This window comes from Phyllobates terribilis, unplaced genomic scaffold (genome assembly GCF_046119375.1).
Source record: "Phyllobates terribilis strain yellow unplaced genomic scaffold, ASM4611937v1 Scaffold_11__3_contigs__length_659146591, whole genome shotgun sequence".
Classification (NCBI taxonomy): Eukaryota; Metazoa; Chordata; class Amphibia; order Anura; family Dendrobatidae; genus Phyllobates; species Phyllobates terribilis.
Window position 1 is genome coordinate 475,615,008 of NW_027362771.1, and position 19,003 is coordinate 475,634,010.

The window sequence follows — 19,003 nt, forward strand, 5'->3', positions numbered from 1 at the left end:
ATATATGAAGCACGTTTAAAAGGGAGACATTTATCTGAAGTCATAAATATACAGAATTAAGGCATGAACCTGAAATACCAGGTACATTAATTATCGCACTCTCTCAGCATCCTTCCACCCAATTAGTGAGGCAGAGAGTCTGTCCTTTAATATTTAAATGGAAATACCGGCACAGCCGTGAACATGCTTTCGAAATTGTAAATGGGTAATTGGATGTCAGTCCAGCTGCAAGAATATCGAAAGATAGATTGAGAATCTTTTCAAGTCATTAACCAAGTGGTAAAAATAAATAAAACAAGTGAAGATTTCCATCTCCATAATGTCATCACTTGTTATTGCCATAATGCTCAAAACTCAGAGCAGAAAATGTTTTAGTGCACCATGCTTCACAAGGAAACTAGTTTTTATGTCGATGGTCAAATGCAGCAAAGTGCAATAGGATTGGAAATGGTGACACTAACGCAATACAACTTTTTGTGGTCGTTGGGAAAAAAAAAAAAAAAAGATTACCAATAATAGCCCTGTAATGACGTTAAGTGACTTGGGTTTTATATTAAAGGGGTTATCCGGGATTTGGATTTTTTTTAGCTACGGTGATAGGAACTTACCGGCAGGTAGTTGCTAACCACTACCTGTTCTGCACTATGATGATGTGTTCTTGCTAAGGCTTTGGCTACATTTGACCACACGTCAACAGATCAGCTCTTTCACTTCCTATCTGCTATGTTGACGTTGTGTCACTGTCAACTTCATGTATAAGGACAGCCAGCTCCCCACAGTTAGGCAGCAGGGAGCCAACTGTTCATTGGCATGATTTAGTCAGGGACACTGTTCACAGAGCAGGGCAGAAGAAAAGCTGCTTTATTGACGCGCTGTCACCGGAAACCGGATCACCGACAGCAGTTCGTGACCGCGCTGAGCCAATAGATACTAGTGCAGAGCAGGAAAGGATCTTGCAAATTCAAAGCAAATCAGAAGCAAAATCCTGTTTTGCTTACTGTCAGTGACTGACTATCCACTGTTTCAATCAACAGGTCCACTTGATCTGAAACAGAATATTTCCAAAACTGAACAAATGTTTCCTCCCTATACTTACCTATTCTAAGCCTAAGTCATTTTCTGTATGTGATGCTACCGTAACTCCCAGACAGCATGCCAACTATCTTGGCATATTTGCCAGTTCTCTGCTTCACTACTTATATCCAATCACTCATTCAATCATGTCACCTGCACGTCAAATACAATCTCCAAAACTTGCCTTCTTACTATTAAAATGGCAAAAACTTTTACTGTCGCTCTGATACATTCTAGTCTCTACCACTGCAAGTCAATACTAAATAGGTCTTCCTGACCTCCACTCCCCTCTAAAATCTATCCTGAATTTAGCAGCCGGGCTCATACTATCCAGCCACTACACAGATGCCCCCACCCTGCAACAGTCACTGTACTGGTTGCCCATTCACTTCAGAATGCAACAGACTTCTATCACTCTCACCCACAAAGCTCTCCACAGTGCTGCACCTTGCTACATTTGCTGCCTCATTTCAATTCTGCTAACGATCTAACATCATCCTCCATTATCTGAACCATATACTACAATCTCTACCATCTCAAACATCTTTTATTGTCTTGCATAAACTCTCTAGAACATACTACCTGAGACAATTAGATTAAAAGGGAACCTGTCACCAGTTTTGTCATGTGTCAACTAAAACTATCACCTTAATCAGAGCCTGTGCTGCATTCCATAAATGGTTAAATAAGCCCCTGACTCCCCCTGTATAAGTGAGAATGGATGCCCATGGGACCGGATTAACATAAAGGGCGGGAGAACTTTAAAAGGTTTTTGGAGGGTCTACAGGGTGAGTCAGGGGGTTATATAACCATTTATGGAACACAGCACAGACTCTGAATAAGGGGATAGTTTTAGTTGACACATGACAAAAATGGTGACAGATTCCCTTTTAATCTATTTGTCTCAGGTAGTATGTTCTAGAGAGTTTATGGAAGACAATAAAAGATGTTTGAGGTGGTAAAGATTGTAGTATATGGTTTTAATTTCCAGTGTCTACAGTTTTAAAGGGGTTGTCCACTACTTTATATGATCCCCCAATGTATTCCCCCAGGGCCCATAAGTGTTTCTCTAAATATCTTGCGGTGCCTTTTCTGCCTGTGAGCGGCGCTATCACTAGCTGCTCACAGGTATCACGTGACCCCCGGCTGCAGCCGGCTCTGACATCCGCTGACGTCACGACAAGTCTAGGCTGCAGCCGAGGGTCCCTCTTCCGCGTTCCACCGGTGGCTGCTGGGTTGTGGGTGGGGTTACCCCCACGCGTCACACCCGGCATCCACCGTGCGCTCTCCCTCTCCTCATTCACTGGGAAAACGCGTGGTGGATGCTGGGTGTAATGCACGTGGTAACCCCGCTCACAGCCCAGCGTCCACCGCAGGGACCGCGTCACTGATGTCACACCTCACTTGACGTGACATCAGTGATGGGTCACGTGATGCCTCTGAGCAGCCACCAATAGCGCCGCTCAGAGGCAGAAAAGGTACCGCAAGGTATTTACAAAAACACTTCTAGTCCCCGGGGGGATACATTGGGGGGTTCATATAAAGTAGTGGACAACTTCTTTAAGCATGCTTTGAAAATACATATTTTTATCACATCACCTCACAAGCCTAACTATTCTCACATCCTATATTTTGACTCAGAATCCAGTCCTTTCATATGTTTCCTACTCTCTAAATGCACTCAGAAGCACTTTGTATCTGTATATATACAGTACACACACAAGGTATACAGATACGGACTGGTGTCCAGTTCATGCAGCTTTATAGGTATATCTTTATTGTAAAAAAAATGGCTGGACCATATAAAACCCAAGTGACACAGAGTACAGAGCTCTACAGGCCAGTGTTGAATGAGGAGGAGGTGCATGTGCTCGACCTCTGCTCCATTGGCAATGCGATTGTAGAAAATGGTCACACAGAACTCTTTGCTTTATCCATAATGTGGCATCCTGGTACCCGTTCTACTGCTGCTAAATGATACAGTTGAAGTGTTGTACTAGATTTGTTCCATTTTGTGCACTGAATTAGGGGATATAATACATTGCATTGTAAATTGTACTTTCCTGACATCTGCTGGCCAATGTGTGTATATGAAGTAATGATTATTCTCCTCACAACAATTGGTGGCCATAGCAATGGCTGGGAGGAGCCTCCCAGCTCAGGGCTCTCACTCATGGACTGTGCATAGCATTTCCTCTACTAGCAAGTGAAGAGAACTCTGCTCCAGCTGCCTTGGACAATAACCATGCTTGTCTCATGAGGAGAAAACCATAACTTCCGTATGCACAATATACTGTGAACTTTGCCTTTAAGAGAGACCGTACCCCGTTACCTCATGCAGTAAAATTGTTAAGTTTACAAGTTCACCTGAGTGTCTGGCTGCTTGAGACTGCACCATCACGGTCACTCCCAAACTTGCACCCAGACACCACCGCTACGGGAGTGCCACCAGGGGGTTCTATGCCATCCACGAGTGCCACCTCCCGCTTTTGAAATTGTTGTTGACACGAGGGAAGTGTTGAGGGGTCCAGGGACGCACTTCAGCTACCGTGACATCATTATCTGCTGCCAGTGAGGCTACACACCCCAGCTGGCCCTTCTGCAACATCTGGCGCCTCCCCAGTGTCCCACCACACACAGTCCATAAACCGTAAAAGGAAAAACAGCTCTCCGTCACTGCTTATGTGGTTATAGAGCGCAGAAAAGCATCTGTACCTGAAGACAATGGTAAGCAGATGATAACACCAGTAATCGCATAGATCGCCTGGTTTATCATCTGACCATCGAGTCATGGACTGTGCACTAACTTCATAGTCACTTTATGCTATATTTTTGATATGACATGGGAACAGAATTCATTCACTAATGAAGAAAAGTTAATTCCGTGGAGCTGGATTCCTTTTTCTATGCTGCTTTATCCAAAGTTCCATAGACCATGAATAGAGCGCAGGCCAAGCTATGCAAAGCCCTGTGGAGCAATATTCATTCCACTTAAGACAGGATTTTGCAGAGGCCTACTCTAGGGATCCAGATCACGGGTCACAGGAGCATTGGGCTAACTGCTGTCAGACTCCCGGAGATCAACAAGTTAACCCCTCTCCTATAGATGAGCAAATTGGACTTCCCCATAATGCTTTGCAAGGTTTGCAGAACATTTCATCCACAATAGCCAACATTACCGATCTGTGAGAAATACAAACACTAATGACTGCACCTATTGGTGTAGCAATGCATACTCATTCGCCATAGGAAAGAACTTATTTTGGGAATAACCCAAGGAGGCACAACAGAGTGGGCAGTAATTTTTTCACACTGATGTAGAGTATACAGTGGCCTCAAACACGGAGTCCTAATAGACTAGGAAAGTGCATACCTATTTGACCACAGCAAAAAGGACAGTCTCTTGATCTATTATGAATAAATTTGACATGTACTCAGGCAGGATTTCCCAGCCTATAATACCAAACGTTAAATTTAAAAGCTATGTGAATTTAGTTTTGCCTTGTTTGGCTTTTTTAACTATAGGCATCTAGCTGACAATTTCTGTAATTCTGCATATACGAATAAAAAGTCCAAAGAGGTCAGATGTTTTGATTGTTTTATGAACATCTTTCATAAAAAAATCACTAGAATAATATAAAAGGATGTGTCTAGAGTTTTCTGGTGGGTGAATATTTATGTGCCACACTAACTGTACACCAAAGTAAGGCTACGTTCACACGGGACCAAGGTTTCAGACCTTAATTAGCCTATTAGGGTTATGGCTTGTTCACCATCATCATTAGGAAAGGCCAGGTGATGCAAATTTCCCAAGCTTTATAAAAACCCAGCTTCCTCTAACCTTGTGCCAAAAACAGCAGCCATGGGTTCTTCTAAGCAGCTGCCTTGCACTCTGAAAATGTAAATGGTAGAGGCCCACAAAGTAGGAGAAGGCTATAAGAAGATAGAAAAGCGGCTTAAAATTGCTGTTTCCTCAGTTCAAAATGTAATTAAGAAATGGCAGTTAACAGGAACAGTGGAGGTCAAGATAAGGTCTGGAAGACCAAGCAAAATTCAGTGAGCTGCTCGTAGGATCTCTAGAGTGGCAAATCAGAACCCCCGCTTGACTGCAAAACACTTCAGAAATACAGGTGCATCTCACAAAATTAGATCATCAAAAAGTTAATTTATTTTAGTTCTTCAATCCAAAAAGTGAAACGTATATATTATATACAGTCATTACAAACAGAGTGATCTATTTCAAGTGTTTATTTCTGTTAATGTTGATGATTAAGGCTTACAGCCAATTAAAACACAAGTGATTGTCTCAGTAAATTAGAATAATTAACAAAAAAACACCTGCAAAGGCTTCCGATGCGTTTAGAAAGGTCCCTTAGTCTGTTTCAGTAGGCTCTACAATCATGGAGAAGACTGCTGACTTGACAGATGTCCAGAAGGCAGTCATTGAAACACTCCACAAGGTCCCAGAGTTCCAATTTTCCTTTGGAAAGCAAGGTCCCAGAATCTGGAGGAAGAGTGGAGAGGCACACAATCCAAGCTGATTGAGGTCTTGTGTGAAGTTTCCACAATCAGTGATGGTTTGGGGAGCCATGTCATCTGCTGGTGTAGGTCCATTGTGTTTTATCACGACCAAAGTCAGCGCAGCCGTCTACCAGGAAATTTTAGAGCACTTCATGCTTCCCTCTGCTGACAAGCTTTTTGGAGATGGAAATTTTATTCTCCAGCAGGACTTCGCACCTGTCCACACTGCCAAAAGTACCAATACCTGGTTTACACACAACAGTATCACTGTGCTTGATTGGCCAGCAAACTCACTTTAAAACCATAGGGAATCTATGGAGTATTGTCAAGAGGAAGATGAGAGACACCAGACCCAACAATGCAGACGAGCTGAAGGTTGCTATCAAAGCAACCTGGGCTTCCATAACACCTCAGCAGTGCCACAGGCTGATTGCCTCCATGCCACGCCGCATTGATGCAGTAATTGATGCAAAAAGAGCCCCTACCAAGTATTGAGTGCATTTTAAAAACATTTTTCAAGTTGTTATAAAATATTCTAATTTACTGAGATAATGACTTTTGTGTTTCCATTGGCTGTAAGCCATAATCATCAACATTAACAGAAATAAACACTTGAAATAGATAACTCAGTAATGACTATATAATATAGGAGTTTCACGTTTTGTATTGAACTGAAATTAATTAACTTTTTTATAATATTCTAATTTAGCGAGATGCACCTGTACTTAGCAGACTCTGGAGTTGTGGTACATTGTTCTACTCTTCATAGACACCTGCACAAATATGGCCTTTATGGAAGAGTCATCAGAAGAAAACCTCTTCTCTGTCCTCACCATATGATTCAATGTCTGAAGTATGCAAAAGAATATCTAAACAAGCCTGATGCATTTAGGAAATAAGTCCTGTGGACTTATGGTTAAAATAGAACTCTTTGGCCACAATGATCAAAGGTATGTGTGTAGAAAAAAAGGGCACAGAATTTCAGGAAAATAACATCTCATCAACCATTAATCATGGTTGTGAATCAATCATGCTTTGAGGTTGTGTTGCAGCCAAGGTCACGGGTATAAGGAAGAATAGATTCAATGAAATTTCAACAAAGTCTTGATGCAAACAACACAATTTCGTAAAAAAAGCTCACAATAACCCCTCTTTCAAATTATCATTGGGCCATCACAGATGGTCATACATTGTAATATCACAAGTGGGCTAAACAAATGAATGGCCGACCATCACATGGGCTGGATGGATTTTCTACAGTTAGAGCCACTCTACTGTCTCATTGGTAAGGAGCTGTCATACAAACCAAATTTACGTCTTCTTAATAGAGTATGAAACAAATACAGTAAAAGGTAGGGACTACTTCGTATTCTTACAAATAGATATATTATTTAGACTACAGTCCAACACAACTTACTATTTTCCTCTCATAAAAGGCACCGCTGCTGTAGGTTGTAGCCAGAGTAGATGGGCATTCTTCCAAGTACCATGGTTTGTATCCATTTTCAGTAGTGCTACTGATGGAGATTGTATAGATGCTGTTGGTATATCCATCACAGGAGCAGTAGTCCCCTTCACGACCACCATTCCCAGATGCCCAAACAAAGATGGAGCCCAATCCTTTACGACCCTATAAGCCAAACATTTTTATTTCAGTTAGAGGAACCACTAAATGGGCACATATTGAACAAGATGTCATAATGTGATAGCAGATACATTTTTCTTATTGCCCTATATGAATATCGGAAGACTTTGTAATTAATATTAACTGATGCTTTTAAAAAGACTTTCATAATCCTGTCAACGCCATTCTGTCAGCTATGTCCCAGAAGAGCGAATAAAGGATGGTCGGATGGAGCAAGTGTCTAGATGCCATGTGGCTCAAAGCCAGGGTTCTCCTGAGGAATCTGGATGAATACTAGTCCAGTACAGCTGCAGCTTCATTCTCCATTGAGAACAGACAACTGGGGACCCTGATGGCTTCCCTAAAACCTAAACGAATAGCCGGCCTGATGCATTATCACATCGCAACAGTATGTGACACGCGTGTCAGCTGTTTACGCCCTTACCATATGGGCTCATGTAATGGAAAATGTTTTATTAAGTCATGTCATAACTAGAAAAACCATTAGTCATGTATTTCCCTCTGCACCAACAGGATATAATCGCTGCTCAATGCTGACTAGATGGTGTAAGCTCTAAACAATACACACAAAATGCAGTATTAACTTCAAAACACCTAAAAGAAAACTAGAAAAAAATTTATGGAAAAATAATTGGTACACTCATGATTCAAGTCGGGTAATGCATTTTGAAGACCAGGTTAACACGTACAAGTGGTGTCATGGCACAGAGCAACACTACAGCATTGAAAAACCTGAAGCAAACATTGAAATTTTGTTCCGATTGTCACTGTGGTTTTTCCTTGAAGAAGCAGTTCTTAGAAGTGAGCCAAGAACTCCTTATGTAAAAAAAAATGCCACATGCGCCACAAAAATGTAACTGCTTTAATGTCTTTGACCATTACTAGGATTCTTAAATTCAAAATAATTTTCAATGTGTTTTTCTTAAGAGAACCAAAATAAATGACAAGTGGGAAAAGTTGCACAATCTGATGTCATAAATCAGGTAAAATGGATCCGTCAGCAACATAACATTCAAAATAAAATTATTAAACCAGCTCGGTGGTTAGAAATGTCACTGAAGTCCAGGGCTCGAACCTCACCGAGGACAACATCTGCATGCAGTTTGTATATTCTCCCTGTTTTTGCATGCGTTTCCTCCCACGCTTCAAAAACATCCTGAAGTGTGGGAGGAATTGGCTTCTAATGGAGCAGTCCCTCGTGTGTGCCTGAAATAGATAGGGAACATTTGTGTCTAATTGGGTACGGGGTTGACAATCTCTGTAGAGCGCTGTGAAATATTCTTGCGTAATAAAACGGGAAAAACATCTCCAGCAAATAAAATAGTTTTAAGACCTACCTTAAAGAGGCCACTGTACTCTTAAAAGACAGATCATTAAAAAGATACTTTTAGTACTTTTTTCTTTAACAACCCAAAAAGGGCATTCAAATGTCTTTTGTGGGATAGGCAATAAATGGCTGCACACAGTGGGCTGGGAACCCCACCGGTCACTAGAACAGCAATCCCAAGCACCTTGTTCCCCACTGCATAAAAAAATTTCAAGAGAGTGGGGATTGAGCAGGAACACTGAAGCTTCATTCAAAATCTATAGAACTGAGACAGCAGAGTACATTGCTCACCTGTTTCCATCCCCTTATAGACAATGGGGCAGAGGGTATACTGTATGTTTATCCACAGTTCTATATAACTAACTTCTCCCTATGAGCATGCAGTGAGAAGGAACACGGAGCTTCTGACTCCCAGTCTAGTGATTGTTGGATGGTGAATTGGTGGTTAGGTCCTTCAAACAATCAGACATTTACTGCATTTCCCATGGATAGGTGCTAAATGTCCTTTGATACTGGTCACATTAGGATTGGGATGTCACTTTATAATAGACGCATGAGTGCTTTCCTAGATCTGTTGCAAAAGTGACATTATGATAAGCCATCCCGGATAACCCCTATTGACTTCTACTGATGTTTTGTCATTTTATTCATCAAAATAGTCAGAATCTGTGCTGTAGGCCCCATAAAATCTGCAATTCAGAACTGAACAGACCCAAAGAATTACCATAACAGGTTGAGAGCATATGAGAAAATGCTTCATATACCAAAGTTATATCACCTTCTTTATGCCATCTTCAAATGCTTTCTTGGCTAGAGGTCCAGGTCCATCTACAGTCTTGCCATCATCATCAGGCCCCCAACTTGCACTATAAATATCAATGTAGTCGGGTCGGATGCCCAGCGACTTTGCTTCAACAACATCTGTAACATCCCCATCTAACATGCGGATTCCTGGAAAAATGAAAAATATTTCAGCTTATTTGCCGTTACTCTGTGAGGTCTTGATCTCGAGAGATGCACTGAGCGACTTGGAGTGTGGCATACAAACACTGGCCTGCTGTAAAATGCATTTTCTTCTCAAATGTATAAATTTCCTGTAAACCGTTTGATTTCTCACGTGTTAAATAATTAGCTCAACCATTTTTTCTCACTTTTTTCCATAAAATGTGTAAGACCAACAATGCGTCCACCATTTCAGTTTCCCTTACTTGGTTCAATTTAAAGATCAACAATTGTACTTGATTTATACTGTATGCCCTGGTTTCGGAGGAATTCTTGATATATTGTTTTTGATATATAGCTCAGTACATGGTAGCTTTAGAATGGAGAAAAATCATCCATATATTAAAATACCAAAGTCAATAAATGGCTCTTGGCTTCAGATTAGAATAAATACTTTGATAATTGCAACCTTTTCGCTCTGCCATAAACCTCTTGAACCATAAAACCACTCAGTGTAGTCTTTATTTTATAGCCCGACTGTTATAGATTGCATTCAAGAAAACCAAGTTGTGCAAGTGAGATCAAAAACGTAGCATGTACTCGAAAATGGTGTAGATACATCCTACAGGTTGGCAGGCAAAAAACAAGTCCTTATACAGGAATACGAGCATAAATATAAAGTCATAGGTCTCAGAAAATGTTGACAAAAGCAATTTTTTCTTCTTTTACAAAGTTATGAAATTTTTCATTCATCATGAAAATACACTGCTCAAAAAAATAAAGGGAACACTTAAACAACAGAATATAACTCCAAGTGAATCAAACTTCTATGAAATCAAACTGTCCACTTAGGAAGCAACACTGATTGACACTCAATTTCACATGCTGTTGTGCAAATGGAATAGACAATAGATGGAAATTATTGGCAATTATCAAGACTCCCTCAATAAAGGAGTGGTTCTGCAGGTGGGAACCACAGACCACATCTCAGTACCAATGTTTTCTGGCTGATGTTTTGGTCACTTTTGAATGTTGGTTGTGCTTTCACACTCGTGGTAGCATGAGACGGACTCTACAACCCACAGAAGTTGCTCAGGTAGTGCAGCTCATCCAGGATGGTACATCAATGCGAGCTGTGGCAAGGAGGTTTGCTGTGTCTGTCAGCGTAGTGTCCAGAGGCTGGAGGCGCTACCAGGAGACAGGCCAGTACACCAGGAGACGTGGAGGGGGCCGTAGGAGGGCAACAACCCAGCAGCAGGACCGCTACCTCCGCCTTTGTACAAGGAGGAACAGGAGGAGCACTGCCAGAGCCGTGCAAAATGACCTCCAGCAGGCCACAAATGTGCATGTCCCTGCACAAACGGTTAGAAACCGATTCCATGAGGGTGGTATGAGGGCCCGACGTCCACAGATGGGGGTTGTGCTCACAACCCAACACCGTGCAGGATGCTTGGTATTTGCCACAGAACAACAGGACTGGCAAAGTCGCCACTGGTGCCCTGTGCTCTTCACAGATGAAAGCAGGTTAACGCTGAGCACATGTGACAGACGTGACAGAGTCTGGAGACGCCGTGGAGAGCAATCTGCTGCTTGCAACATCCTTCGGCATGACCAGTTTGGCAGTGATTCAGTAATGGTGTGGGGTGGCATCTCTTTGGAGGGCTGCACAGCCCTCCATGTGCTCGCCAGAGGTAGCCTTACTGCCATTAGGTACCGAGATGAGATCCTCAGACCCCTTGTGAGACCATATGCTGGTGCGGTTGGCCCTGGGTTCCCCTAATGCAGGACAATGCCAGACCTCATGTGGCTGGAGTGTGTCAGCAGTTCCTGCAAGATGAAGGCATTGAAGCTATGGACTGGCCCGCCCGTTCCCCATACCTGAATCTGATTGAGCACATCTGGGACATCATGTCTCGCTCCATCCACCAACGTCACATTGCACCACAGACTGTCCAGGAGTTGGCGGATGCTTTAGTCCAGGTCTGGGAGGAGATCCCACAGGAGACCATCCGCAACCTCATCAGGAGCATGCAGAGGCGTTGTAGGGAGGTCATACAGGCATGTGGAGGCCACACATAATACTGAGCCTCATTTTGACTTGTTTTAAGGACATTACATCAAAGTTGGATCAGCCTGTAGTGTGTTTTTCCACTTTAATTTTGGGGGCGACTCCAAATCCAGTCCTCCATTGGTTAATAAATTAGATTTCCATTGATGATTTTTGTGTGATTTTGTTGTCAGCACATTCAACTTTGTACAGAACAAAGTATTCAATGAGAATATTTTGTTCATTCAGATCTAGGATTGCCAAGGTAACAATTAGCTTCTTTTAATAGATTACCTAATCAGTGTGAATTAATATAGAGATGATGGAATAATCTATGTGTATGTATGTATGCAAATGTGTATATGCACATGGATTATATTAATAGTTAATGAATATATAACTAACAGTTTCTGTTCTTATTGTAGACATGAGTAACTAAATTATTTCCTGGGAATGATGTATGCATGTGCATGGCTGATAACAGAGAGATTCATGTCGAGTTGGCAAAGATGGCGCTGAGAGACGACTTCACCCCTCCCATCAGAATTCCTAAGGAGTTACTGAGGCCAAGAGATACATGGATGAGCAAATTGCAGTGTGCCAAGTTATCAGAAGAAGCAATGAATTTTACTGATCCCACCTAGAAGTAGAATACTATATAACCCCATGTCTACGTAATAAAGTATGCCATTTTGCGTGGTTCAGTCTCTGAGCTAAGTTTTTCAACCAGATTAGCAAATTTGGTTAATTAGCTTTTTTTGCATGCACTCGGACATCTTTAATTTGGAGGAGAGCAGTTACCTGGTGTATCTTAAATTGGTGAAACCTCCACAAAATGTGTTATTTGAGTGTTCCCTTTATTTTTTTGATCAGTGTATATAAAAACGCTTATAACTTTTGGCATTGATGTAATGGCAGAAGAATCATGTTTGTAAGTCATTTCTGCAAAGCAATTAACAATAAAAAAAAAAAAAACAGAAAACTGTCGAAATAACTTTCTTCAACATTACACCCTACTTGAAATTTCTTAACTTGTCCTACATAAAACAAGCCCTAATGTGATTAAGTTGACTTAAAAATGTATTTATTTATTTTACTCACTTATATAGCGCCATTAATTCCACAGCGCTTTACAGACATTACGGGCACTGTCCCCATTGGGGCTCACAATCTAGATTCCCTATCAGTATGTCTTTGGAGTGTGGGAGCAAACCGGAGAACCTGGAGGAAACCCACGCAAACACATACAAACTGCTTGCAGATAAAAAGTTATGGCTATTGAAAGTAGTGGAAAAAAAAAATAAAAAAAAAGATCATCCCTGTCATGAAGGGGCAGAGGTGTAGCGTGGGTTCACACGATGGGGGAAGGGGGAGGGTTGCCCAATGTGGCAATACTATGGGGGCACAAAGTTCCACCTGCCACGGCTTCTTCTTGGAGTGCCTGGCCTGCAAAATATATTAGTATAGCACAGGTAATAAAGCTGGTCATCGGCTGCTGAGATCTGCTAGGCAGCAACTGAGATGAAGTTTTTATTCTGATGAAGTGACCTTTGTCATATAAGTCTGTTTAAAGCAAACATGAATTATAAGTACACTGAACTCACAACTGAATCCATGAACTCTGGATAATATCAAAGGCCTACATCATAGAGATAGACCATGAGCTATAAGGAAGGGGGGGGGGTGCAAAATTTGTGAGGCAGGAAGACAATTGTGTGTTCTGTCATATGGCCCTTTGTTCCGTTGATGGAGTAAACAGAGCACCTACAATTAAGATGGACATCTTGTCTCCAGCCCAAATGGAGCGGCATCAGGCCTCTTAATACAAAGACCTTTTGGCTATATACAAGAACGCCATCTGCAGGAAGATTAAGAGCACTGCAATCACATTTGACCCTTGACCCTCTTATCCATTCTGGACCTTAAAGCACCACCTTCAGCCATATGCATGTTTCTGAAGAACTCAAAAGACTGACCTGATTGGATGGTACTATTACGTGGAGGAGTTACTGTGAGGCGGATATAAAGGTAGCACACCAAGCTAGTTCGACATCTTCCCACTTTCCATCCTCCACTATCCTCCATTACGTTTCATTGTACCCTTGTCCCTTAGTTAGGCTCCCTTATTTATTGTAAATGACCCCATTTGGAATAAATCCTCTTATAAAGCCTTTGCAGAGCACAGCAGCTGATGACAAACTCATCTTAACTGCTGTGCTCTGCTTAGAGACTGATTACAAAAAGGTTACACTGTGCTCACAGTTCCTCTTCTCTCATTTGTCATTTTGTGATGGGAGACCTGGGCCTCATAAGATTCATGAGAATAAAATGCTAAAGAAAATAAAAGGCACCAATAATAAGAAATATAGCCAAGTTTCTTATTTTAATAGGCATTTGTAATGTTTCTATCTAAAAAAAAACTCTTGAACACCCAATAATGAAATATTTCTAGAAATATAATATGCACTCTGAATTATTGCTTGTATGTTTTTTTCTTACCAATTTTAAGTGACACTTCATCTCAGGGTACTATGAAGGTTGGCAACCCATACTCCACTCCTTATTACTGTCAATCAGGATTTTCAGAGTGTTGGGTTAATGAATAGGCCTTCAAATCTCCTGTCATAGTAAATGGCTATTACTAACTACTGAATGCACTACAATAGGCAAACTTTCTAGCTTTTTTAATTTATTTTTTTTTAGAAACAGCTGAGTACAACTATTCGGGAAAGATCTGTGCAACCCTTTCTTAAAATGAAAAAAATTAAATAAAATACACGATTGTTTTACATTGCCGGAGAAATACTTTGAAAACATAAAAATGTATAGTCCTTATGAGATAATAAATAGATTTTATTCATGGAAATCCATGTCCTTGAGCTGTCCTCTTCTAATTCAGAGGTTCTGAAGTCTATTCAAGTGTAGCTTAGTTACAGCATTTTTCAGAGAAAAGTAGGTAATTTTTATGGCCTCCATTATAAAGGTGGTCTATCAAGGGCAAAGGACATCAGAAAGCAGCTAACAGAATGGTTCTCTCCACTCCACCGGAGCAGCTCTCCTTACTGGCCACTGAAATGTCCAATATGTAATGTTGAAAGTGGTTTGTCTCAGCGAAGGAATACCCAGCTAAATTGGATTTTTTTAACTTGTCTTTTTCTACCCTACCCAACTGTGTTATTAGTTTGCTGACACAAGCTATATTTACACAATTTTTAGGAGTGTTTTTTGGAGTAAATTTGCTAAATATGCTAAAAGACTGCCTCCAAGAAGCTTGGAAAACGCTTTCCATTTATTATGGGACATCCACTTTGTTCAAATTATGAGTTTTAGCTTTTCTTATCAGGAAGAGGTTTTTAAAAATTTATGGTGAAAAAAAAAAGTACATGTCAGTTCTTTGAAGTGGTTCCTGATGGAATCTTCTCCACACTAGGCACTGTCCAATAAAAGGCTGAAATGCTTCCGGAAATACACTCTTCCAAACCCGCTTCCTCCAAAACTCCACAACTCGTGAAGCAGTTTCTGCTTGAAAAAAGGTTTTACAGCACTTAAAAAAAAAACAAAAAAACCTCAGTGTGAACATCGCCTAAAACTCCTCAAGAGTTCCAATTAAGATGAAAAATTATGCAAAAGTCCATAGATCAAGGCGGAAAATGAATGTGTATATTGAATTTCCCACATGTATGGCAAAATTAGAAAATGACATGAAGATGACATGAAGATTTTGCAGCGTTCTTAGTTTAAAGACTCTTCCCTTTGTTGACTGGATTAGTTAGCTATAGTATTGCAGACACATCTCAACACGGATAACATTCAAGGAGGATATAAACAGGGGTGTCTGACAGTTTTTTCTCATCTTACTAGTTTCTTCTAGTCATCTTCCATTGCAGCAATCTGCGTGCTGAGCACAATTCTAGCAAAAACAAGAACTCAATACAACAGGTTATCTGAACCATGGATAGAGTTTTGGAGGAGCACAGTGCCAGCAATTTAACACAAGGGCAGTATCAGTCTTCTATTTCAAACCTGAAAATACAATACATAATTCAGCCATGGTCCATCAGCCTGGACATTGGGTTTGCTCATCTGTAAACGAGCACATTTATAGTATATAGAGAGTTCATTCACAGTGTAAGTCAGTAATAAGAGTGCATTGCACTGTGACCCAACAGTAAAACAGCACAGAGCCAGAAATTCTCTGCACATGGTTTCCCACTGACATTTAATACTCTGCAGAGATGAGAACTATTAAGCGCTGTTTAGTCAGAACAGACAAAGGCATTAAGAATACTTTTCAACCTTTGTATAGCAAAGATAAGTAATATTATTTGAAGACATATCACTAGCTCACCAAGGAAAAGGTCTTAAGAGCAGCAACTTAAGACCAGTAGGTAAAACATCCTGCTTCATTTGTGTGGCATTTTTGTTAGAATATCTCCAACAGTATATTATCCCACAAATTTAAATAACCTTTGTAGGCAGCCCTTTGACGGCCCAAGCTGCCCCCCCTCGGCAGGCAGCCCTTTGACGGCCCAAGCTGCCCCCCCTCGGCAGACAGCCCTTTGACGGCCCAAGCTGCCACCCTCGGCAGACAGCCCTTTGACGGCCCAAGCTGCCACCCTCGGCAGACAGCCCTTTGACGGCCCAAGCTGCCCCCCTGGGCAGACAGCCCTTTGACGGCCCAAGCTGCCTCCCCTCGGCAGACAGCCCTTTGACGGCCCAAGCTGCCCCCCTCGGCAGACAGCCCTTTGACGGCCCAAGCTGCCCCCCCTCGGCAGACAGCCCTTTGATGGCCCAAGTGTGCCCCCCTGGCATTTAGTTGTTGTTTCTCATTTTTGAAAAAGGAAGCAATACAATCCCATACAGACAATGGTGCAAGAAATCAAAGCATAGTAATTGTCCAAAAGGAACAGGAGCCATTTTAGTGCAGTTTTGGACAATTTATGCAGTTGCATAAAAATAGCTCAATTTTATGTTATTTATTTTTAACAAGGATGGTAGTTTTTCTGCAATTAAGAAAACTGTAGAAAGGGGGGAAAAAGGAAGGACATAACAATTTCTGTATACGCAACCTAAGGAGACAGTCTGGATGAGGTCAGAACAGGGATTTAAATAACACTTGCCACAACACAAAGCCATATAATTACCTGAAAGTAATTTGCAGACTTTAGCACATCCTCTCTGCTGTGAATCACAAGTAAGGTAGCACATTTATGTGTTATGTGTTTAACACATTAAGGTACATAATCTGACATAATTAAAGCTGTCGCGTGATACATGATCCACAACTTTACGTTTCATTATTGATAAACCAACATGCCAAATAAACATTTTTCCTATGGATTTGTAAAAGGAATAACTTTGGGTTTACATAGCAACAAATTGTAAGGTTGACAAAAAAAAAAAAAACTTTACCAAGCTTATCCCATTCTCTTAAAAGAAGAAAGAAAGCAGACAGAGTTCATGGAAGGTATGAATATTAAAATCCAACTTTATTAATGCAAAATATAAATGATATATAGAAGGTGGGAAAAATGAAAAAAATAGAACAGCGGACACAATTCAGAGTGACAGTTATACAAATAAGTATAAATTCATACAGGTGTCTGGCAGAATTAGGTACAAAAAGAGGGATAAAAAGAATATGTGAATCAAAATATATATATAATGAAAAAATCAATAAATATATGTAAAAATCACAATAAAGTGCAGCTGTGCACAGAACAATATAAGAACCTAAATGCCAGAGCAACCCTGAAGAATGAATAAGGCAGAAGATATAAGTATATATATTTATAAGCAGCCAAATGTAGATAGTAAAGTGAAAGTGCTTAATTGCCTACAGTCCACATGGTAATTATTGAATGAGCAGTAATCAATATATGATAATAAGACTATGCCAATCCGAAATCATGTCCTGGGACAATACCTGTCAGAGGGAGTCAGTGAGTCAATGTCACTCAGATGCGTCCATCCTATTATTATATAATACTATTTTAATAATAATCTTACTATGTTTATCTAGAGGACAATAGTTAATTTCTGATGTTGTCTAGAATCAAGGAAATTAACAGCCTGTATTTTAGAATAAATCAAAGAAAATCCCTGAATCAACAAACCATCTCCAGTGCTCCATTACATAAAACGCAAAAGGCTCCTGGCCTTTCACATTTGGGAAAAGCTAAACTGCCACATACAGAGAGACTGATACAGTTACCATAAAATATAGTCACCAGGCACTTTGGGACAATCCCTAAAAATGCTGAGACGTACTGTGCGTATATTATATGCATACACAGCTGCAATCAAAAGTATTCAATCGCCATAGTAAATTAGGTTTATTAGTAAAATTTAGAAAACTTTCTGCTATTTGCTTTAAAGGAAATCTGTCAACAGGTTTTTGCTATGTAATGTGAGAACAGCATGGAGGTAGGGGTTAACATACAGAATTCAATGATGTGTAACATGTCCGGCTGTGTGGTGGTGTTTACTTAGATGGAAGGATTTATCATCTTGTGATTATCAATGTACTGACTACAGCAGCACATGCATGCTAGTCCGACTCCGCCCCCTCCTATGATAAGCAGCTCACTGTCAATAGACAATGCACATAGAGCCTGCTGCGGGCGGGGGCAGGTTTCTCAGCTCTGCTGCATTGCTACATTTAAAAACTGTCAGAATGGCTGCACCCAATAAACTAAGTGATACATGGTTGGATTCAGCTTCTCTTTGCCTACATAAGGCTGCTCTCAGATGAGGTAGCAAAAAACTGCTGACAGATTCCCTTTAAATCAAACAAGAACAGTTTAATTACCTCAATGGAACTAATATAACAAGTGGCTTCCCAAAATTCAACACAAAATTACATGTACTTATAGGCCATGTGTGCTCTATATTAGGACATTTCAGAAATCGCAATAGTCCTCCAACTAATCCAGTTGAGAATGCCTTAAAAATGGCTAAAGCTGGAGATTGACTGGCTCATAACTGCCAGGTATTGTATAATATTTCATATTAATTTTTAGGAGTGGCAGTGCATCATGCCCCACCCCAAAGGAAAAAAAAAAAAAGCATTGTGTAGCAGTGACCCATCCAAATGACTTGTTTAACCCTCTTTGGCTATCATTGGAAAGCTGCGCTGCTAACCTGTGCCAGGATTCCAGCACATGAAGAACATAGGGATACAGAATGAACAGCACAATACACAGCGACCCAAGGAAGCGTGACTAATGACTGCTTTCTCCTGGTACATGTTCCAGCTCATTGCCCAGAAGCAGGTGACGCACAATATAGACATCTACAGCTGTGTGTCCTCACACTCCAGGCATCAGAGGAACAATACAAAACCATGAGAAAAGATGTATTTATACACAAACACCACAGCAAAACAAGCAATGAGCAACATTAATACCAAGTCAGTATCCTCTGGAGCATGGAAACAGAAGCAGGA

General features: G+C 40.8%; 1 protein-coding gene across 3 annotated transcripts in view; it reads right to left on the minus strand.

Moving 5' to 3' along the window:
• PCSK6 (proprotein convertase subtilisin/kexin type 6) overlaps nucleotides 1-19,003 on the minus strand; it is a 284,703-nt gene that overhangs the window by 116,141 nt on the left and 149,559 nt on the right. For all 3 annotated transcript variants that reach the window (XR_012251328.1, XM_073653390.1, XM_073653391.1), the window contains exons 7-8: nucleotides 9,346-9,518; nucleotides 7,013-7,225 (exon numbers count right to left, since the gene is read on the minus strand). Coding sequence is in view for 2 of the 3 variants with exons in the window: in XM_073653390.1 (XP_073509491.1) it covers nucleotides 7,013-7,225; nucleotides 9,346-9,518 (386 nt within the window). In the remaining variant the exon portion in view is untranslated. The remainder of the gene's footprint in view (nucleotides 1-7,012; nucleotides 7,226-9,345; nucleotides 9,519-19,003) is intronic.